This window comes from Drosophila subobscura, chromosome U (assembly GCF_008121235.1).
Source record: "Drosophila subobscura isolate 14011-0131.10 chromosome U, UCBerk_Dsub_1.0, whole genome shotgun sequence".
Taxonomy (NCBI): Eukaryota; Metazoa; Arthropoda; class Insecta; order Diptera; family Drosophilidae; genus Drosophila; species Drosophila subobscura.
Window position 1 is genome coordinate 8219440 of NC_048534.1, and position 20765 is coordinate 8240204.

Here is a 20765-nt window from a genome sequence, read left to right on the forward strand (position 1 = left end):
ATGCAAAGGTAAATATCAATAACAGAGCAGGCGCCGCTGCTGCAGTCGGCTTTGGGACGCTGTGGGAAAGAAACAGAAGAAGAGATAATAAAATGCGAGCTGAGCGAACAACGGGATTACATTCGATTACCCAAACGCATGAACAAACTGGCAGCGATAGTGACTTTTTTGTAAGGAAAATTATGTATGTATGAGTAGACAACAACTCAAATGGTCAAAAGCATGCAGGGCATGCAGCGGCTCTGCCGCTGCGCTGCCGTACCAATACCAACGTTCCGTTGGTCCACAAACGCAAAAACTGCGCTTGAGTGCCGAGACCTGCCTCAATGCTGTTGGGAACACACAAAGTTAGAACACACACATTAGTTGAAGAAAATAGGCTTACAAATGTCCCAGCTGAAGGTGAAACCGGGTTGACCAGCAACAATGACATATTATTTCTTAGACGCTAGAGTTGTTTGTTTAAAACTTATTTTATAAGGCAATGTCGAATATTAAAGTCGAGGAATATAATTTCCTATCAACAAAAAAATAGTATTAGCCTCTTGTCGATCTTGGGGTATTCAAATACGTATGAAACTTGATCAGATTAATTTTGAAGAACAGTGGAAGGATATTTCTACAAGGAATAAATAAATAAACGGGGCTTAAGTGGGTTAAGTTCGATGTTCACTCACTCTTTATTTATGGTGTATCGGTATATTTCATCACTTTGATGGTATATTTCTGAGGGCGGTCTTATCGACAGCGGTCCTCAAATTGTTTGATTTGATTTTGTTTGCAATCTTACATGACAGCGGTTTTAAAATGTTTACGCTCGGCCCGGTATGCAGCAACTTTTCGCCACTACGCTAAGCAAACAACAGAAATGAAATTTCTCAACGTAGCCGAGAAGAACGATGCGGCCAAGACAATTGCCGGCCTGCTCTCAAATGGGACCGCGTTTCGCGTATGTATTAGACTAGGGTCTAAATATGCCAAGAACATATTTAATATCGAAATACAATCTTACAGCGCGAAGGTTACTCTGTTTACAACAAGATCTATGACTTTGAGGCGGCAGTGCGCGGGCAGAATGCAAAAATGGTGATGACTTCGGTGTCGGGCCACCTGATGCAATTGGAGTTTCAGGTTTCCTATCGGAACTGGCGCGTCGTGGATCCCGGCTCCTTATTTGATGCGCCCGTGAGGAAGTCTGTGGGCGAGAGCTATTTGCCAATCAAGAAAACCTTGGAGCGTGAGGTTCGTGGCTGTCAGGGACTCATAATTTGGACGGATTGCGATCGCGAGGGCGAGAATATTGGTTTTGAGATAATCAATGTGTGTCGAGCGATAAAGCCAAATCTAACTGTTTATAGAGCCAGCTTTTCGGAGATAACAACCATTGCAGTGCGGCGAGCCTTGCAGCAACTGGGTCAGCCGGACAAGCGGCAGAGCGACGCCGTGGATGTGCGCACGGAGCTGGATCTACGCACTGGCGCGGCCATAACTCGCTTCCAGACGATGCGTCTGCAACGTCTGTTCCCCGAGAAGATAGCGGACAAGCTGATTTCGTATGGAAGCTGTCAGATTCCGACGCTGGGCTTCGTGGCGGAGCGCTACAAGGAGATAGAGGCCTTTGTCTCCGAACCCTTTTGGAAGATTCGAGGTAAGTCACTTCTCACTCACTTATTCAAAGAGATCTTATCATAATTTGTATGCATCATAGTGCTCCACACCATTGATGACCTGACTGTGGAGTTTAACTGGGCGCGAAATCGTCTGTTCGATAAGGAGGCCTGCGAGAATTATCTGCTGCTCTGCCTGGCGGAACCCGAGCCCCGCGCCACCGTCGAGAGTGTCACCGTGAAGCCGAAGCACAAGTGGCGGCCCACGCCCCTGGACACTGTCGAAATGGAGAAGCTCGGCTCGCGGAAGCTCAAGCTGTCGGCCAAGGAGACCATGACCATAGCCGAGAAGCTGTACAGCAAGGGCTTCATCAGTTACCCGCGCACGGAGACGAATCAGTTCTCCAAGGAGTTCGAGCTGGCACCGCTCGTGCAGCTGCAGACGGGACACAACGCATGGGGAGCGTTTGCCCAGCGCGTGCTGGACTGGGGACCGAATCCGCGCAACGGCAACAAATCGGATCAGGCGCATCCTCCCATACATCCCACCAAGGCCGCGGACAGTGAGTAAACTGAAGATTCCTTCGATTTAGAGGCTCATTCGCATTTCGCCTGTAGATCTGCAGGGCAACGAAGCACGCGTCTATGAACTGGTTGTGCGACACTTTCTCGCCTGCGTCAGCAAGGATGCCGTTGGCTCCGAGACTCTCGTGAATATAGATATCGCGGGGGAGAAGTTCACAGCCAATGGATTGGTCATTCACGAGCGTAACTACCTGGATGTGTACGTGTACGACAAGTGGAGCGCCAAGCAGATTCACCACTACGAGCGGGAGCAGCGCTTCGAGCCCACGGAGGTCTCCCTGCACGAGGGAGCCACTACTGCCCCGCCCCTGCTGACCGAGGCGGATCTCATTGCGCTGATGGAGAAGCATGGCATTGGGACGGATGCCACGCATGCCGAGCACATCAACACGATCAAGGAGCGCGGATACATTGGGGTCCTGGACAAGGGTGCTCTGGTGCCGGGTGTTATTGGCATGGGGCTGTACGAGGGCTACGACGCCATGGAATTGGCCCTGGCCAAGCCACAGCTGCGCGCAGAGTTCGAGGCCGATCTGAAGCTCATCTGCCAGGGCCAGAAGGACCCGCAGCTCGTGCTCACCGAACAGATAGCCAAGTACAAGCTCTCCTACCAGCAGATCACCGACAAGATCACGGCCATGGATGCCAAAATATCTGCACGCATCAACGAGGTGCCATCGAACGAGCCGGCAGGCGGGAACAATCAGCAAACGCAGATGCAGACGCTCTTCCAGTGCCCCAAATGCGACGAGGCGCCGCTGGCCCTCAAGCCCAAGAAGAACCAGCAGGGCTGGTATATCGGCTGCAATAACTTTCCCGACTGCAAGAACGTCGTCTGGCTGCCAGCGGAGTGCAAGGAGGTCACCGTGCTGGACGAATGCTGTCCCACCTGTGGCGCTGGGCATCGCCTGCTCAAGTTCCGCCTGAGCACGCCCTACTACCGGGGCGTCTTCAACACGCCAAGTGGTTGGTACAAGACCTGTTTGCCCTGCGACAGTCTCTTTCGGACCACATTCAACATTAATTTGGACTCTGTGAAACGTGTGGGAGGTATTGTGGGCACAGCAGGAGGAGCTGGTGGACCCGGCCCTGGCGGTGGTGGCCCTGGCGGTGGTGGTGGCCCCGGTGGCGGTGGTCCTGGTAGAAGAGGTCCTGGAGGTGGCGGCGGCGGTGGCGGACCTTCCAATGCTGGCGTCGCAAGAGGCAACGGCCCTAAAGATGGAGCGACCAAACCCAAGAAACCAAAACCCGCCACCCAACCCAAGTCGAAAAAAGCCACAAAAACCACTGGAAGCATTCGCAGCTACTTCAGCAGTGCCAGCCAACCAGAAAGTAATGGAGAAATGGATGGATTCTTCGACAGCAACGATGGATTCGAAGAGGCCATGCTGGCGGCCGCAGAGTCCGTTGAGTCGAGCAATGCTCCGACAGCCACTGGGACTGCAGCAATTGATTTTGATGATGACATTGCCGCCGCTTTTGCTGCCGATGATGATGCGGAGTTTGAGGCATTGGTGAGCACGGGAACAGGCAACACTCGAGGGAATAGGAATGCGGCCGAAGAGCTGGACACGAGTCTGTCCTCTTGGATAAGCAAGCAATATGCAGCGGAGGAGAAGCCCATGCCGTGGGGCAGTCGAGAACGTGCAGCGGTGTCCGCTCCCACGCCTCCTCCGAAACCGGCAGCCAAACGAACGAGAAGGGACAGCGCGGAGTGGGATACTCCGCCGTCTGTTGCAGCCTCCAACTCGGCAGTGCGCTGCAGCGGTTGTCATCAGCCAGCACGGCAGCACACGGTGCGTCGCGATGGACCCAACCAGGGACGGCAGTTCTACAAGTGCCCCAAGCCCAATGAGTGCCAGTTCTTTCAGTGGGCAGACGAGCTGCCATCCACATCCGGGGGAAGCTCAAGTGAATCATCGTGGAAGACGAATCGTGTGACCACGCTGCAGAATAATCAACAAAGCTCCTCCCATCGAGGCACCCAAATGCGTTCCAACTCCAGCAGCACTGTCACCATAACCCAAACTAAAACGAGGACAACTCCAGCGCACGGCGAGGAGCAGCTCAAGTGCAACTGCGGCCAGCTGGCCAGCAGTCTGACTGTGCGCAGAGACGGACCCAATCAGGGCAGACCGTTTTATGCCTGTCCCACACGGGAGAAGTCTTGCGGCTTCTTCAAGTGGGGCGATGAGGGTGATGAGAACGCAGGCACATCTCGAAACGCGGCCACAGCGGGAGGATCTGGTTCCGGCGGTACATATTCCTGGGGCACGGGCAATCGTAAACCATCCGCACCTGCGACCGAAGGCAACAAAACTCGACGCTGCGGTCTGTGCCGCCAGGAGGGGCACACACGCAACAAGTGTCCACGCAAAAGTGACTTTGATATGTGATCGAAACGGAATAGATTCGTTTTTTTTAACATTTATTGGAGCGAGCTTAAAATATTGCAAAGATGCGCAGGGATCAAGTGGATCCGTTCCAGCACAATTGGTTACAAGCTTGTCACAAGTTTTCTATACACACAAAAAGAGAGATTTGCATTTATGTACAAACAATTGTATATATGTAATACCCAACAAACCAAAAAACGTGCCTTTTGCGGGAGTGTTGCAAAATGCTCAACACACTCGCAATCGAGCTCGCATGCGAAATCACTTGCGCGCGTTTGGTTTGCTGGGTAACGTATTTTTAAGCTACCGTAAACAGAAAGAAAATAGTTTTGGAATTTTGTATGGAATGTCGTTAAGTTTTATACATCAATCGTTATATATATAATATATCCATATATATAGTGTTATATATGCTTAAGTGTGAGGGAAAAGACAGCTCTTTGAACGGAATATAAGTTAAAATTCGTTAGGATGTTTTTTTGTCGTTTAAATGTATAAATAAACATCAAGTTAATAAATAGTTAAGCTACATTACAGAACAATTTGAGATGCGCTGGAAGTATGCGAAGAATACTAATACCATTAAGTACAATAAGATCACTAAAATTACGCACTCCTTGGCCAGTACCTTTGGGGGGACAACACAAACATTTATAGCAGCCATTGGATTGGGTTCGTGGTGCTAAACATACGCTCTATAGATCTATATTTTTATATGTTAGACTTTTAGATTTCAACTTCTGGCGTGAACTGACGTCAAAAGTAGATCTCCTCCTCCTCGGGCTTGGCGCGCGGTGCCGCACCCGTGCCCGCATGTCCTCCTGTGCGTGCAATGCCCGTTCGACTGCTCGTCGGCGTCCTCTGGCTGTAGTGCGCGGACTCGGCTCTAGTCACCACTGCTGTGGGTGCTGTGGATGTGCCTGTGCCTGTCGTTGTCTGCTGTATAATCGCCGGCGAGCTGCCCGTTCGCGAGTGCTGCGGCACCAAAGTGGGAGCCGTGGGAGTGGATATGCCTGTGGGTGTGGCCGCCGCCGCGTGCCGCTTGTCCGCCAGTTTAAGTGGAAAAATTTGCTGCACACTGCCGGCAGAGGGAGCTGGCGATGCTGATGAGCTGTTGTTGAAGCTGGCGGACTTGTCAACGCGCGAACTGGCGCTGGAATTGCCGCCTGAAGAGAGCGAAGAGAGTTTCATTGGCAGCTTCTGCTTGACCAGGCTGGAGTTGGCCTTGGGTGCATTGTTGGCGCTAAGGAGATTGACTGGCGGTGTCTTGCAGTTGGAGTTGCCGCTCAGCCACTTTTCCTTTCTTCGGTCTGTGGTTCCCATCACGCTAGGGGTTCCCATCGCCACTCCTACGCCGTTGTCCGTCTCGTGGCTGTCGTCACCCTGCGTAGGAGGAAGAGCGGGACTGCATTGGTGATTGGCGGACACCGGCATGGGTGGCAGCGGTGTGCTGGGCGACAACAAAAGACCCTGGCTGGAGAGCAGTTCCATTTTGCGGTAGAGTTGCTCCCGCTGCTGTCGCACATCCTCCTGTTCGGCCTTGATCTCCTGCTGCAGCTGCAGCTGCTGGGCCCTCATCTCGGTCAGCTCCTCCTGCTGCTGCAGCTTCTGGCGTTGCCAGGCGGTCTTCTCCTCCTGCAGCTTGTCCTGCAGATTGCGCAGCTCCTCCAACTGATCCTTGTGCGTGTACGCGCTGGTCCTGGGACTCTCCCGGTACAAGGCCAGCTGCAGCTGCAGGCTCTGGATGCTCGTCATCTGCTGTGAGATGATGCACAGCAGAGTGTGCAGGTGATGCGACACCTGCAGCACGGCATAGTTGCTCTCCAAAGGCTCCTCAGTTGCCTGTGCAGCAGCTGCACCTGCACCTCCACTCGCACTCGCTGTGCTCTTGGTCTCCCGCTTGGTCTCCTCCAACTCCTGTAGGCGGGGCGTCAGCACCAGCTTTGCGCCCAGCTTCCCACGCTTCTCATCGAAGCCAGCGAAGGTCTCCGCTCGCTTGGGCAGTGTGGGGGAGGCAAACTGATCGCTCTGTTTCTCGCCCACGCTGCTAAGAGTGCGGGACACAGGCAGACCCGTGGCCGCTGTGTATATGGTGGATGCCAGCTGGCTGATGTCCTGCACAGTATTCAGAACTCGTCGCCAGAGCTCGCCCGTGTCGCAGTCAGCGGTGACGAGATCCTTGTACGAGCCGAGGGCGGCCAGAAAGTTGGCGGCGCTGCCATTGGAGGAGCCAGTGACATCTCCGAAGGGATGCTGCTCCTTGAGCAGATTCAGCTGCAACATAAGCTTCTCCTCTAGCAGGAGCGCTTGCTCGATGTCCTTCTGGCGCATCTTCTCGATGGTCTCCCGCTTGTTAACGCCAATCCTGAGCTTCTCCTCCGCCGTGAGATCCTCGGCCTCAATGATGTCCGTGGCGGGGCAGTCGAGCACAGCCTGGCGGATGCTCTGGATCCAGGCATTCTTGTCCTTGGGCGTCTGCACCTTCAGCTCGTACATCTCGGGAAAGTCCGGGTTGGAGCTGATAATGTAAATGCCCCTCGACTCGGTGCCGGCCTTCTCGCGGATGAGCAGCTTCTGCAGCGGCACCACGCCCGCCTTGTGCTCGGGCGTGAAGAAGCTGTACTTGTTGTGGCCGGAGTTTTCGCTGAGGAAGCACAGGCAATCGGTGAGCACAACCACGAGGACCAGCTGCGTCTTGGCCCTGCCCTGCATGAGGGTGGCCAGTCCATCAAACTTCAGACGGCGTCGCGACTCTACACCCAGCTCCGCCTTGCGGAAGGGTTTGTTCTTGTAGATGGAAAACGATTTGGCATCCACACGGCCATAGATTTCCAGCTGTCGCTCGCGCAGCTCCTTCTCCGCCACGCAGGCATCCACGTCCACGAGCAGTGACTTGACCAGATTGAGGGCATGCTGCAGCTTGTCCGTCTCCAGCTTATTGTCGCGCGCACTCTTCAGCAGCGGTTCGATGAGCAGCGGATACTTGGTGAGTCGCTGCGTCACAAACAGAATGCACTCGGGGATGCCCTTCTTCTTGAGCAGCGGATTCTGCAGGCAGTGCTTGTACCACTCCGCGAAGCTGGGCTCTGTCAGGCAGAGCTTGAACTGCTCGAGGGCACTGCGATGGTTGGCACAGAACTCGCCGTACGCCAGCCTCAAGCACTGAGCCTGCTCCAGCGAGAAGAAATCCAACAGATTGTCCGCAATGCTGTCCACGATGGGCTGCTCCCGCTGCTTCTGGCGCAGGTGACGCAGGAAGCAGGTGTGCAGGTCCGTGAGTTGCTGCAGGCGCGGGAACATGCTGTTCAGATTGAGCGCAGGAAAGTGCCGCTCTAGGCTCTCCACAAACACCTTCTGCATGACAATCAGCGTCTGGCAGTGGTGCTTCTCGGTCATGATGAACTCGTAGATGTGCTCCTGCCGCTTGATCTGCAGCTCCTTGAGTGTTTTCAGCAGCTCCTTGGGTACGTTAGGCGTCCACGAATCGTGCTCTTTCAGCACAATACCCAAAGCTGGATCGGCACCCAGGTCCTGGGCCTCAATGGGCGGATCGTTGAGGAACTGCAGCTCGGATCGTATCAGCGGCTGGTCCTCGGGATTGCTGAAGGTGGTTGCATCCGGTCCGTCGTAATAGTCCTGGCCACCCGCAGCCATCCTCCTCGCCTTGCAGTCCAAATGATGCTCCTTGATCTGGGCCAGCGTTAAGTTTGCACCGCAAGCGTCGCAGGCGCTCAGCTGACCCCCAACCAGAGACTTCGTCTTGGCCTTGGGCTTCTTCTTGCGAAAGAAGAGGGAACCGCGCTTCGGTCGCTTCTCTACGTTGTCGTACACCTCGATTTTGGCATGGGAGCGCAGCAGGCTTTGATTCTCATCCTCGCTGTCTGTCAGGTGGCGGGCCAAAGCCTTGATATCCTCCTTGGCTATGATCGAGGACGTGGAAATGCTTTTCTGCAGCGGTATCCGGCTGATGATCTCCGTGGCCAGACTTCTCTTGGCCGCAATCCGCTCAAAGTCGCGGGCCAGTTCCGCCTCGTTCAAGGAGTGCGTTGAAATGCCTGTAACAGAAGCAGAGGAGAGTCAGAAAACACAAAGAAGTAGTCAATGGCCGTGGTAATGGCAGTTACTAATCGGTAGGTCTGGACTGCCTTGGCTCAGAGCGTTTGCCGTAGAGGTCTGCTACAGTTGCTACTACCCCCGAGATAAGGGGCTTTTGTGGAATTCCTTATCGAAATTGAAACTAACTTTGGCCTGGGAATGGCACTGTGCTTGCACCCTACACAGCGGTGCACAGGGCATTTCCATTCAACAGAATAATACTCTATCTTATCTATTTATTATTGAGGTACACCCTCATATGCCTTCGGTTTGTTTTCAACTTTATCGTACATATAGGGGGGAACCACATACACACGCACACACGCACAAAAATAAAGTTTATAATTGGCTTTTATCTTTGGGTGTTGATATGCAATGACTGCACCATGCCGAAGGCTGTTACGGGCGGATCTAAGCGGATAAACTAATACCAACTACGGAAAAGGTATGTTAGCATTAGTGTTTCCTAAATGGTTCATGCAATGTATTATTTTATCTACAAAATGGAAGGAATAAAGCAATACAACGTCTAGTGGATCTAATAGGAAGTCCGTGAAGTTTCGGTGGCTCAACAAGTCAGCGCTTTCTACGTCACTGTTGATCAAGTTGTGCAAACAAATAACACCAAGTCTTTTCCAACACTAATTAAGGATGGAAAATGCAAGTAAAATGGCCATTTCACACTTGCATTCCAGCAAAAAGTTGTGATTCTAAACTTTACCTAGGCATCTAATTTAACACAAAGATCAATTAGCAACCAATGTAATTGCTAGCAAGAGAGGCACCGCAGAGTGTAAGAAGGCAAAAAAGGAGCTGGTGCGAGTAAATGGCGTTGTATTTGCCATTGAAAATACAATTAAATGTCCTTAAACTGGACACATACATAGTGCTTAGCATCATCCGCATAAATGCGTACTCGAGAGTTTGTTAGTACATTAACAAATGAAGTGAAAAGTACGGGACGGGATGGATAATCAGTTTGGTGCGGACACGACGGACGTTTCTGGCAGCATTCTCTCCGAGAATTGCATTCTCAATTCGACTACAGAAACTGCATCACCAGCAGCTGTCGTTACTGCTGCGAGTGATCAGAGTCGGTTGTCGAAGGGAGAGCGGTTGAGAGAGAGAATGGCTCGGCTCTTCTTCATATTTTATTTATTTACCTCCAGTGCTGTTTCGTGCTGAGCGGCGTCGCTGCTCGGTGACACGGATCGTCTCCTGCTCCTCGCTGTCCAGACTGGAGAGGCTGACGCTCTTGTTGGTGCAGTCCCCGCCAGCGCTGGCGTCGTCCACAGCTGTCCATGACTTTCGCCTATCCGTGTGCAGCAGCAGACACTGTTGGGGCGCCGTGGAGGACCACATGGCGTAGGCATGGGAGGAGGCATTGTTGCCGTTGGGCCCATTGCCGCTGAGGTCGGGCAGAGATGCGCTGAGAATGGCTGCACTGAGCAGGCCATGATTGGCGAGCCCCTCCTGCATATGCTGGCCACTGGAGGAGGAGTTCTTCATCTGCACCACCGTTTCACGGATGTTCTGCAGCTGGCTGAGGGTGTCCTCGAATATGTTGTTGTACTTGGAAGCCAGTGCTGGGCTGTGCGGTGTTACATTGATGATGGGAATCATGTTGTGGATATTGTTGTTGCTGCTGGTGTTGTTATTATTGAGACAGGCAGGAGCAGTAGTAGGAGCAGGAGCAGCTGCCGAAGTAGGAGGCAGAGCTGGGAGAGCAGCTGAAACAGGTGCGTTGATTACAGGTATGCAATAGTTTTGGCTTTCTACAGTGACGCGCCCCGTGGAGCCACCATTGATGACGGACGCGGTGCTCGGAGGCTCAGTCTCGCTGCAGTTGGAGTTTAGGAAGTCGGTGACCACATCGTTGTCGCTGTCGTCGCCTCCGTTGTCCATAATAGTAGGGATAGAGTGGTTTGCTTTTGCTTGTTATTCAGTGGTGGCCCTAGAAAACGAAAAAGAAAGTTTAGTATACAATACACACGCACACACCTGCACGCATGCCCACACATACACACACACAACGACAGCAGGAACAACAACAGCAGCCAGCAACACTCTTTTGCATGCACTATTTATTGATTTTCTTTCGATTCAACCCTCGGATCACGTCTGTGCACCTTGTTGCGCGCGGGGTAAATTGTTGCGCCTTTTTAAGGACGACACTTGTCCTTGCACAAGTGGAACAGCAGCAGCACAGCAACAACAATGGGGAGGGTGTAAAACAATGCAAACTAAAGCAACTGAGAGGGCGGGGGAGCGAGGGTACACTGTTCGTTGTATTTATTCGAAAACTAAAAAGAGCTAATAGCTATGAGATATTTTCACAGTTTAAATGCTATTTGAGACACATTATTTGTGGTTTTTTTTTAAGATGCGTTTTGCCTATCGCTAGGTCGCGACGGGCTATCGTTATCGTAACGTAGATGTGACCGTGGTACTATTGCCCAGTAAACCAACGCACAGGTGTTTGGCGTGGGTCGCAAGCGAGAGTTTTGTAATTCAAATGCGTGCTGTTAAAATATTATTATTAAGAATTTGGTTAGGAGTTTTCAAATTTACACTGGATATTTTCGTATACATGCCCTTGATTACAAATATCATATATATACATCTCAGATATCATATTTCCCTATTTTTCGTTTCCAAATGCGAGGCGTGCGTTTGGTTTGCTGGGTTATTTCATTAGATGACCAACACTGTCTCAGTGGGAACTGTGCAACACTAAAGATTTGGCAGCAGCGAAGGAGACAAAAAATATACAAAATATATTAGATTAGACATTTGATTCACAAATCTTTTAGTGATAATTTTGCTGGTAAATTAAACCGCAGTCAACCACCAACCATGCAGGTGAGTGCTTCACCGTTCCTCTCTGAAACGTGTACCCCCTGCCGGCCAATGTAATGCCCTGCCAACGACGGGCTGCGACGTAGGCAAAGGGACACGCAACCAGAACAAATAGGAATAAAGAAATTGTAATAAATTTTGTTTTCGTTTGCAGTACGTGGCCGTGGCTAGGCCATGGTGGCTGCTGTTCGTTCTGGCGATCCTTGGGTATGGCGTGGTGGACTGCTTCTATGTGCCCGGCGTGGCGCCGGTTGAGTTTGTCCAGGATCAAAAAATCGATGTTAAGGCTGTGAAAATGACCAGCAGTCGCACCCAGCTGCCTTATCAGTACTACTCGTTGAGGTTTTGCAATCCGAAAAATGGCACATTCATCTTCAAGTCGGAGAACCTTGGAGAGGTGCTGCGGGGAGATCGCATCGTGAATACTCCCTACGAACTGAGGATGAACCAGCAGATCAACTGCCGACTGTTGTGCAATCAGAAGGACAGACCGCTTAACTGGAGCAAAGAGGACTCGGCCCTGGTGGCGGAGCGTATCCAGCACGAGTACTTTGTCCATCTGCTGGTGGACAACCTGCCGGTGGCCACCAGAATTGTCAACGCGAACAATCCGTCCGAGGTGACCTACGAGCATGGCTATCGACTGGGCCAGGTGGATGGCGAGAACATTTACATCAACAACCACCTCAAGTTCATTCTGTCGTACCACATGCACTCGAAGGGCAAGTATCGCGTTGTCGGCTTCGAGGTGGAGACGGTTTCCGTCAATCACAAGGAGCTCAAGTTCCACGGCGAAACTTGCAACTTCCCAGACAGCGCACGGCCGCAGCTGGTGAATCCAACGGGCGAGACGCAGCTCTACTTTACGTACTCCGTTGAATGGAAGGAGTCGAAGGTCAGCTGGGCCTCCCGCTGGGACATATATCTGGGCATGCGCGACGTCCAGATCCATTGGTTCAGCATCATCAACTCTCTCGTTGTGGTCTTCTTCCTCTCCGGCATTCTCACCATGATCATGATCCGCACCCTGCGCCGTGACATCGCCCGCTACAACACGGACGACAACATCGAGGATACCCTGGAGGAGACTGGCTGGAAGCTGGTGCATGGCGACGTGTTCCGTCCGCCCAAGAACACCCGTCTGTTCTCCGCCATCATTGGTAGCGGCATTCAAATATTCTTCATGGCTTTGATTACCATATTCTTTGCCATGCTGGGCATGCTCTCGCCCTCCTCACGCGGCGCTCTAATGACCTCCGGCATCTTTATGTACGTCTTCATGGGCACCATTGCCGGCTTCTATGCGGCACGGCTCTACAAGACGATGAAGGGTCGCGAATGGAAGCGAGCAGCTTTCCTCACAGCCACCCTCTACCCGGGCATTGTCTTTGGGTGAGTTTTTAACCATGGAATGCATATTTTCCCCCCATCATACAACATTTATTTATCTTTGCAGCACCGGTTTCTTCTTGAATTTCTTCATTTGGGACAAATCCTCAAGCGGCGCTGTGCCCTTCACCACTATGATCTCGCTGCTGTTGCTTTGGTTTGGCATTTCCGTGCCGCTGGTCTATCTCGGCTTTTACTTTGGCTACCGCAAGCAGCCGTACCAGCATCCAGTGCGCACCAACATGATACCTCGGCAAGTGCCCGCTCAGCACTGGTACATGAATGCAATCCTGAGGTGAGTTTTGGTATCATTCGAATCTTTGCACTGCTCTGACTAATGTTCTGCTTTTGCAGCACTCTAATGGCTGGGATACTACCCTTTGGAGCTGTCTTCATTGAGCTCTTCTTTGTTTTCACGGCCATCTGGCAGAATCAGTTCTACTATCTGTTTGGCTTTCTGTTTCTGGTGTTTTGCATTCTAGTTGTTAGCTGCGCCCAGATCTCCATAGTCATGACTTATTTCCAGCTGTGTGGCGAGGTAGGATTTGGTTTAATTATTGACTGTTCAACTGCTTAATTGATTTATGTTTGTGCAGGACTATCGCTGGTGGTGGCGCAGCTTCATTGTATCCGGCGGCTCGGCCGTTTATGTGCTGTTCTACAGCATATTCTACTTCTTCACAAAGCTGGAGATTACAGAGTTTATACCCACGCTACTCTACTTGGGCTACACAGGTAAGTGCAAAAGTCTCTACCTTCAAAACGTTCGTAATGAAATCCTTTTCCATTAGGTCTCATGGTGCTCACCTTCTGGTTGCTGACCGGCTCGATTGGTTTCTTTGCTGCCTATGTTTTCATCCTGAGGATTTATGGGGCTGTAAAGATTGACTAAAAAGGATGTTCACCCCCCTCTCACAACGCTGTGCACCAAACTATGCCCGCAATACCATTCGATCATAAACATATTTATAGAGAAACTTGTACAAGTGTCGTCCCCTCAACAGCTGCCCCCGAAACTCCACTACCATGTAAAGTGTGCAAACGTTTACCCTTTCCAGAAGGAACCACATACGAAACCCATTGAGTAGCCTGAGGAACTACTGAGATGACACGTTGCTAAGTATGTCTCCCCCCGCAGGGAGGTGGCTCAATTCGCGAGAGCATTGCGCTTAGGAGACGTTCTAGAAATGCCTAATTTATACATTTATGTAAAGAATCTAATCTAAGCAAAAGGAAACGAAACGATATAAACAAAAAACTAAATCAAATAAACTAAGCTTAACTCTAGAAACTTCCTTTGGGTGTGCTGCGGACGCAGAGAGATATTTTCCAGCGATTTGAATGACAATCTGAATGAATTAGTGTTAAATCTAGCCACCCCTGATGTTGTGAGAGTGCACTGTGCATCCAGCTCCATCGATCTCAATTCCAGGCTTCGGTTGCAGTTAGCTGCACAGCAAAATTTATATTTATGGATCGTTTATTTTATAAATTGGCATAGATAATTGCTATTAGTATTTTACATTGATTAACCTTAAAAAATATAAGTTCGTTATCTAGATATTTTAACCGTATACAAGTTCAGCCCATGGGAGCTGACATATTAGTTTAACTTTAGTTAATGCAAGTTCCTATTTAGTGGGGATTTCGGAGAGCGGGAAGACCATGCCTTCTCCATCTTTAGGCCACAAACTTTTTGCTGTTCGTTCTTATGACTTTATGAAACCGAACTATCCGTAATGCCAAATAATCGTGCAAGACTGGAAGGACTTGCATAAAAGATGGTTCAACCGTTGCCGTGCTGCCATATGATATTTTTTGACTCTTTGAAAGCACACATAAGGCGACAGTTACTTCTAGCCCAAGGAGAGCACTGCTTGCGGTTTCGGCATTCAGTTAGGCACGAACTTAGGATGGAAAACTACGAGTAGGTTAGGAATTACTTTTCCCTTTGATTTCTTTGCACAACACACATTGCTATTGCTAGAGAAGGATTTACGTTTACTTAATAATAAAGGTTAGATTCTAAATTCCATGCGAGAACAACCGAAACTGTTTTCTATCTCTCCCGTTGCCTCTCTGTTCTTTCTGGGCACTCCTCCTTTGTGTTGGGGAGGTGTGAACTTCCTTGAAAAGTGCGCTTTAAGTTTTTTGCGAATCGGTTTACCTCATGGGGTTCCGATTCTTTAAACGCTAGCGATTCCTTTTGGTTTTGCGACTGACATTCCCCTCGATGATGATCTGTGCAAGCAAAGTAAATAATTTAGTTTTTGTTTGTTTTTTATTTAATCGCTACAGCGAAATTGGCTAGTCCTCGTTGCTTGTTGGGGGAATAAGTACTAGAAACTGGCCAAATTGAGCGTCAAGCTAACCGACGAGCTGAACACGGAGCGACTGAGGAATGAAGTTCTGACAGAGTCCTGTGTAAATAAGCCCTCTTCGATCTTTTTTGAGCGATTTATCAAGCTACAGCCCAAGGCTCAGACAGCAACCGAAAATAAACAGAAACTAGGAACCAAGTACCAGTCCCACGCTCGTGTACAGCCTAAAGCTGGTAAATAGCTGCGAACTAGTGCAAGAGAAATTTTAGAGTGTCATAAGGTAAAGCGGGAGTCTATAAGCGGGACTGGGACTTCTTTCTTGATTTCTTGGGTGCATTAATTGCTATAACATAGGGACACTTGAATTGCTGTGACGTTAGGAATAGGGATTTAGGTTCAGATTAACTCAGATTGTCACCGATTGTTCCTACCTGTAGGATCTGGCTGGCCTCGAAAGCTGTGCCCGGCAGCAGGATCACGGGCGAAGTCACATTGCCCGCCTCCACGCATAGCATGTTGGGGAACTCATCATCGCCAAAGTCGCTCATCTCTCGCGAACGATCGATCCAGGGATTCCAGATGACTGAAGACGAAAGGTCATTAAATATACATGAATATTCTGCCCGTTTTATCGACTCACCCGTGTCGGGGAAATTGTACTTGTGCAGTCTCATCTTGCGGCCGGAGACGACGTTGGTGATGACGTGCTCCTGCGGTGTGTGCTGGTAAATACGATCTGTCCACTCGTTTACGGTTACCACCTCGCGCCCCTCCTGGTACAGAGCGTTCTCCCGCGTCTTATCGATGAAGTGGCAGCCGTGCAGGCCCGTGATCTGGCAGCGGCGCACGTCGGGCACCTTCAGATAAGTGTGCAGCAGCATGTTGAAGGAGAAGCTCAGCTCCTTGCTTGGATTGTAGACGCCAATGTGAAAGTGAAGCTCCTTTTCGCGCAGAATGAGGCGGTAGGTGATGCGAAATCTGCGTTAACAGGGGAACATGTTCAGTTCATACAAGAAATCTTTTGGTTGTAGCGTCCACCTACTGGTAGTTCCAAATGGAGCGCGTGAACTCGTTGTCCATCAGCGAGAATATGGCCTCGACGTCGCCGTTGTGCAGCCTATCCGGCGCCCGCTCCAGATGCCACCGCGTGATCCTGGCGAATCCATGCTGCGGCCCAAACGACCAAGGACCAAACTGAGCTGCAAGATCAGAGGGAAACGCTTTAGGAACAGCTCCTCCTGTCACCTTTCAAACTTACGAAAGACAAAGGGAATCCCGCCACGTATCGCCTTCTTGCCATCAAATGAGGCCAGCTTGCTGCAGGGAAAAGACGGACGGGGAGAAGAAAGAGTCGATTAATTCGGTAAGAGCTACTCGAAAATATTTCAGCCATAAAAACGTTAGCAGACATCGCATCGCCCGTCCGTCCCCGGGCCCAGACATTCAGAAATGCTATTAGCAGAAAAAAGTGTCTGGCAAAATGCTCCTTGCCCCTTTTTTTTACGTTTTTTTGTTGGTTTTTTGTTTTGCTTCTTGTTTTTCCCCTGGCTGCTGATGCTGGCGACGACGTTGCCCGGAGTCGAACCTGGGACCTGCTTTGCCTTTCTTCCCAGCTAATTTGCCGGCGCATCCATCAAGCAGTTCAGTTCAGCTCCGCTGCTGCTGCTGCTGCTGCTGCTTCTGTGCATCATTTGTGCGCTGCTCCTTCAGTTGTGGAACGCATTTGACATGGCAATTGTCATTAATATTCGTGTCTTGGGTTGGGGATTTGGTGCAGGGAGAGGAGTGTTTGGGGGATCTTCCGATTTCGATGCATGCACAGTGAGTGATGAAATAATTCGGTTAAGAAGAATATTTATATGTATGTATTTCTTTATGTATATTACATTCTCGCGGAGGAGATAAACTCAACAGTTTCGCTTTTCCATATTGTTTCAATCCCACTTGAAGCTGGTATTTCATTTTTGTCAAGGAATACCTAGACAATACCAGCTTCGAAATACCGCCTACAACTCGCTATTTCCAAGTTAAATCTGTTTGTGTGGTGCACTTTTATTATTAAACTATTAGTAATAATATTAATAATCTCTAGAGTGTGACATTGTCAAAATAACTCCAGTACAAGTCGGCTGCTTAAGCTGCAAATACATTTGTTCAACACTGTATGGAGAGGGTAGGTATTATTCTCATATTTTAGAAGTTTCTTTTTGGCATGTTTTGCTTTTCCTTTTGTTATTTGAAATCGTAGAATGTATTTAAATGTTCTCTGCACAACTATTGTAATTCATTTAGTTTACAGCTTCATCCTCTCATTGCCATGGCCCCCAAACGTCGGGAGTTTTTAGTGGGTTTCCAAATGCCACTGAGAGCCAGCCACAAAAACAGTCGAAAAGTAGCGGCAGAGCAGACGACGCCCCGCACCCACCTTGGCGAAAGGAGTGAGCGGGAGCGAATAGTCAGTGTGTGTGTGTGTGTGCATGTGGGACTAGCAGCTGTGTGTGTGCGTGTGAGCAACAAAAAGCACAACAACGTACGAAAGTGGGCTCAAGAAAACGATAATTGAGAATGGAAGTTGACGCGTTTGCTCCACTGTGCCGGCAAATGTGCAAGAGAGTGGAGAGAGCAGAACAAAAACAGACGGGAGCAGAGCTGCAGTGGGGATTTATCGATCTAGCTCTGCCGCGCCAAAAACTCCATTCATAAAAACTAGCACATTGTTTTGCCACAGCGTGGCCGAGAAGGAGTGAAGTAGGAGAGAGGTGAGGAGCGAAGAGAGCATACAGAACACCAGTAGGCAGCAGCAGCAGCAACAGTGCGAAAAAAGAGGTCCCATAATGGATGAGCAGGCGGAGAGAGGAGGAAGAGGAGAGGCAGTGCAACTTTTCGTCGCTGCTGTCCAGTGTTTGAATGCAAGCGCGGCACTGCAGTGCATATTCCCTATCCCTATCCGTTCCCTTTCTGTTTTGGTTCGGTTTGGTTCGGTTCGGTTCGTTGATTCGACGTTTGGGGCCGTCGCTCGGTCCCGACATGTTTTTTGTTGGGTGTCATACAAAACATTTTGCCGCCAAACAGAATGGCTAAGGCTGCGCCCCCTCCCCTTAGTCGGTTCACGTCCTTTGTGGCCAGTTGTGCCTTTCTGCCTGCTCCCCCCTCGCTCGGTGCGGTGCGTTGTGTGTTGGAAACTTTGCAAATCACTTTTTTGGTTGCATGACCAGCGCATACCGTGGGCTTGCGTAAGTTCGAGCTTAAAGTCGGGGCTGCTCGGGCGGATGAGCAATGCGAGTGCTTAAAGAGTGCGAACGAGGCTTCTATGGTGCCATCAAAGAACTTCATTCCCTCTCAGTTATATTCTCTTTAGTTCTACTTACCTAACGAACAACTGCTCCTGGTTGTTCACTCGCCAGGAGACAACTGTGGCACCTGCAAAGGAGATTCAGAATGGGGAAATGTTTGTTAAATATTTTTGAATCTGGGATAAATGTAAGCAAAACTCTGATGAAGGCAGAATGAGAGTTAGTCGACTGATCTGAGAAGTCGGCGACGGCATATCAATGAATGGTTTGACTCAAAGTTTGATCAACTATAAAACTACAGCAACTACAGCCATCGACAGTGGCCCAAGTACATGACGCACACACTTCTAACCCACATACCCAGACCCAGACACAGACACATACAGCCCCGAAGTACTCGTAACTGGCCTGCAACTAAACTGGCTGAGACTGAAACTGACTGAGACTGACTGGAGACGAGCGAGCCAGTTGAGACAGCCGCAGAGGCATACGCTTATGGTACAGTTAAATCTTGCTTGGCATCGCTTTGGCTCTGGCTCTGGCTCTGTAGGATGGATGGGGATGTGGATGTGGCCTACGGCCAATTGGTGGGTGCACACTTGATGGGTGCGTGGGCGTCGCTGCTGGCACTGTTGGCGCTGTTGGCGCTGTTTTGGCTGTTCCCAAAAATCTCTCTTCGGGCTGGCCACAATGCTTGATGAGATTTGTTGAGCCGGAGCCAGAGCTTCGACTGTTCGGCGATTCGGATTCCCAGATGAAGGAAACGAACAAGTGGAGTTTGGCCAAAGCGCACTCAAAAACTTGTTGACAACGGATCGTTCATGGGCAGTACCGTCGCTAGGTTCCGCTGTTGGTGCCAACTGTGCTGTGTCTCTGTCTGTTGCTCAAACTACGACGACGACGACGACGAACCCGACGTGGGTAGGCCAGACAGAGCCAGTCGTAATTGTTGAAAGTACGCTGGGTACACGCATACAAGCATAGGTGCACACACTCGCATAGAGAGACATACACACACCTACATTAATATGTGTAATATGTGTGCTATATAGAGGAATATAAATACATATGTACATACATATATATAACGCCTAATCGAAATTTTCTGCGAGTAGGAGCCGCTGCCAAAGCCGGCGCTGAGTCTGAAGCTGATCCCATCGTCTGGGAGCAACTGCTACCCCAACCCGTTACCCCCAACGGCTCTTAGTGCTTATCGAAGGGGGATCTTGGCCGATAAGATAGGCCACAGGAAATCTAATTGAAAGCTCTCTGAAGAGTGCAGCACATCGACAAGGTTGTTTTTAGTACAAACTGATAACCTCTAGAGGTCGCCTCCGATGGGCAATACGAATGGCTACGTCAATGGGGGCGGCGAAACGGGTTTTAACTCTGGAACTCCCCATAAAACGAAAGTCTATAAAGTGTTCTGTTCTGGCTGTTTTTGGCTAATCATGCGCTAAAAATAACGCCAACGACTCTGGCGAGGCGTCAAACAGATATTGCAGAATCGGCGCTGATTGTTGTTCTTTCCAGTTGTGGCTTTTTGTTGTTGTGTGTGTTTTTGGTTAATTATGATTAATTGTGCTTTTTGGCCCTCCCGTCCCCTCTCGTAGCGCTTACCATGCAAGTTGATGGTGCAGGTCGTATTATTGCCACGATCCAAAACGACGACGCTGGTGGCAGCCATGGCGGCCGCTGTCGTGGCCATATTTGTTTTGTGTACTAACGGTTTTTTTCTGGAGCCTTGACTGCGCCCTCTGTCGGGTGTAACTGTTGTCCCTTTTCTGGGTTGTGTTTATTTGTTGATAACTGTAACTTTCGGGCATGTAACGCCAGGTAATCTCGATTCGAATTTGAAATGGCCTTTCGACCGGATTGCTGAGCTGAGTGTCGATTGAACTTTAATTTGCGCATTTACATAATGTTTGCAAAAATTATTCTGCACACAAAGCCAACCCAGCGCTCGCACTCGCACTCGCACTCACACTCTCAGGAATAGTCGCACGGCTACACAAGCGCGCGCCACACAACACAACACACACACACACAGGCTCACAGGCGTGTACGGAGCGCAGCTTGAGTTTTTGTCAATGAACAAATATACGTGAAAAAAACTCGTGCAAAAAACTTTGCGACGCGGAGCGGCTCTGTCCGAGCTTGCGATGTGGCGGAGACAGTTTCCCGATTGAAACTAATACCGGTTCCAGTGGAGCACATATT

General features: G+C 50.1%; 4 protein-coding genes across 8 annotated transcripts; 2 read left to right on the plus strand and 2 right to left on the minus strand.

Moving 5' to 3' along the window:
- Positions 1-732: 732 nt before the first annotated feature.
- LOC117902098 (DNA topoisomerase 3-alpha) lies at positions 733-4611 on the plus strand. 2 transcript variants are annotated; one of them, XM_034813201.1, is made up of 5 exons: positions 733-949; positions 1015-1648; positions 1709-2170; positions 2226-4403; positions 4434-4611. In XM_034813201.1, exons 1-5 carry the CDS (start codon positions 791-793, stop codon positions 4586-4588), a joined length of 3588 nt encoding a protein of 1195 aa, XP_034669092.1. In that variant the 5' UTR covers positions 733-790; the 3' UTR covers positions 4589-4611. The 2 variants fall into 2 exon arrangements, with proteins under 2 accessions (XP_034669092.1, XP_034669091.1); XM_034813200.1 differs by having other exon boundaries at positions 2226-4611.
- On the minus strand, positions 4604-11104 carry LOC117902097 (rho guanine nucleotide exchange factor 18). 2 transcript variants are annotated; one of them, XM_034813199.1, is made up of 3 exons: positions 10765-11104; positions 9847-10637; positions 4604-8643 (listed from the first exon to the last, which is right to left on the minus strand). In XM_034813199.1, the coding sequence occupies exons 2-3, from the start codon at positions 10586-10588 to the stop codon at positions 5345-5347; spliced, it is 4041 nt and encodes a 1346-aa protein (XP_034669090.1). In that variant the 5' UTR covers positions 10589-10637; positions 10765-11104; the 3' UTR covers positions 4604-5344. The 2 variants fall into 2 exon arrangements, with proteins under 2 accessions (XP_034669090.1, XP_034669089.1); XM_034813198.1 differs by having other exon boundaries at positions 10707-11104.
- A 283-nt stretch (positions 11105-11387) lies between these two features.
- LOC117902099 (transmembrane 9 superfamily member 4) lies at positions 11388-14115 on the plus strand. Of its 2 annotated transcripts, XM_034813202.1 has the most exons (6): positions 11389-11545; positions 11697-12934; positions 12999-13226; positions 13286-13469; positions 13528-13666; positions 13723-13979. In XM_034813202.1, the coding sequence occupies exons 1-6, from the start codon at positions 11540-11542 to the stop codon at positions 13821-13823; spliced, it is 1896 nt and encodes a 631-aa protein (XP_034669093.1). In that variant the 5' UTR covers positions 11389-11539; the 3' UTR covers positions 13824-13979. The 2 variants fall into 2 exon arrangements, with proteins under 2 accessions (XP_034669094.1, XP_034669093.1); XM_034813203.1 differs by lacking the exons at positions 12999-13226; positions 13286-13469 and having other exon boundaries at positions 11388-11545; positions 11697-12518; positions 13618-13623; positions 13837-14115.
- A 532-nt stretch (positions 14116-14647) lies between these two features.
- LOC117902102 (glucose-6-phosphate 1-epimerase) lies at positions 14648-20749 on the minus strand. Of its 2 annotated transcripts, XM_034813205.1 has the most exons (8): positions 20166-20749; positions 18621-18672; positions 16511-16569; positions 16295-16451; positions 15893-16230; positions 15684-15835; positions 15540-15620; positions 14648-15483 (listed from the first exon to the last, which is right to left on the minus strand). In XM_034813205.1, the coding sequence occupies exons 1-7, from the start codon at positions 20251-20253 to the stop codon at positions 15546-15548; spliced, it is 921 nt and encodes a 306-aa protein (XP_034669096.1). In that variant the 5' UTR covers positions 20254-20749; the 3' UTR covers positions 14648-15483; positions 15540-15545. The 2 variants fall into 2 exon arrangements, with proteins under 2 accessions (XP_034669096.1, XP_034669097.1); XM_034813206.1 differs by lacking the exon at positions 15540-15620 and having other exon boundaries at positions 14648-15172; positions 20166-20747.
- Between the last annotated feature and the right edge of the window lie 16 nt (positions 20750-20765).

Excerpts from the sequence above, each read along its gene's own strand:
- LOC117902098 (XM_034813200.1), top strand. The coding sequence starts at position 791 with ATGACAGCGGTTTTAAAATGTTTACGCTCGGCCCGGTATGCAGCAACT. Across the intron at positions 950-1,014 it reads CAAATGGGACCGCGTTTCGC|CGCGAAGGTTACTCTGTTTA; the intron begins GTATGTATTAGA and ends ACAATCTTACAG. Across the intron at positions 2,171-2,225 it reads TCCCACCAAGGCCGCGGACA|ATCTGCAGGGCAACGAAGCA; the intron begins GTGAGTAAACTG and ends TTTCGCCTGTAG.
- LOC117902097 (XM_034813199.1), bottom strand. The coding sequence starts at position 10,588 with ATGGACAACGGAGGCGACGACAGCGACAACGATGTGGTCACCGACTTC. Across the intron at positions 8,644-9,846 it reads AGCACGAAACAGCACTGGAG|GCATTTCAACGCACTCCTTG; the intron begins GTAAATAAATAA and ends CTTCTGTTACAG.
- LOC117902099 (XM_034813202.1), top strand. Across the intron at positions 12,935-12,998 it reads TACCCGGGCATTGTCTTTGG|CACCGGTTTCTTCTTGAATT; the intron begins GTGAGTTTTTAA and ends TTATCTTTGCAG. Across the intron at positions 13,667-13,722 it reads ACTCTACTTGGGCTACACAG|GTCTCATGGTGCTCACCTTC; the intron begins GTAAGTGCAAAA and ends CTTTTCCATTAG.
- LOC117902102 (XM_034813205.1), bottom strand. The coding sequence starts at position 20,253 with ATGGCCACGACAGCGGCCGCCATGGCTGCCACCAGCGTCGTCGTTTTG. Across the intron at positions 16,452-16,510 it reads CGGGATTCCCTTTGTCTTTC|CTCAGTTTGGTCCTTGGTCG; the intron begins GTAAGTTTGAAA and ends CTGATCTTGCAG. Across the intron at positions 16,231-16,294 it reads CGCTCCATTTGGAACTACCA|ATTTCGCATCACCTACCGCC; the intron begins GTAGGTGGACGC and ends CTGTTAACGCAG.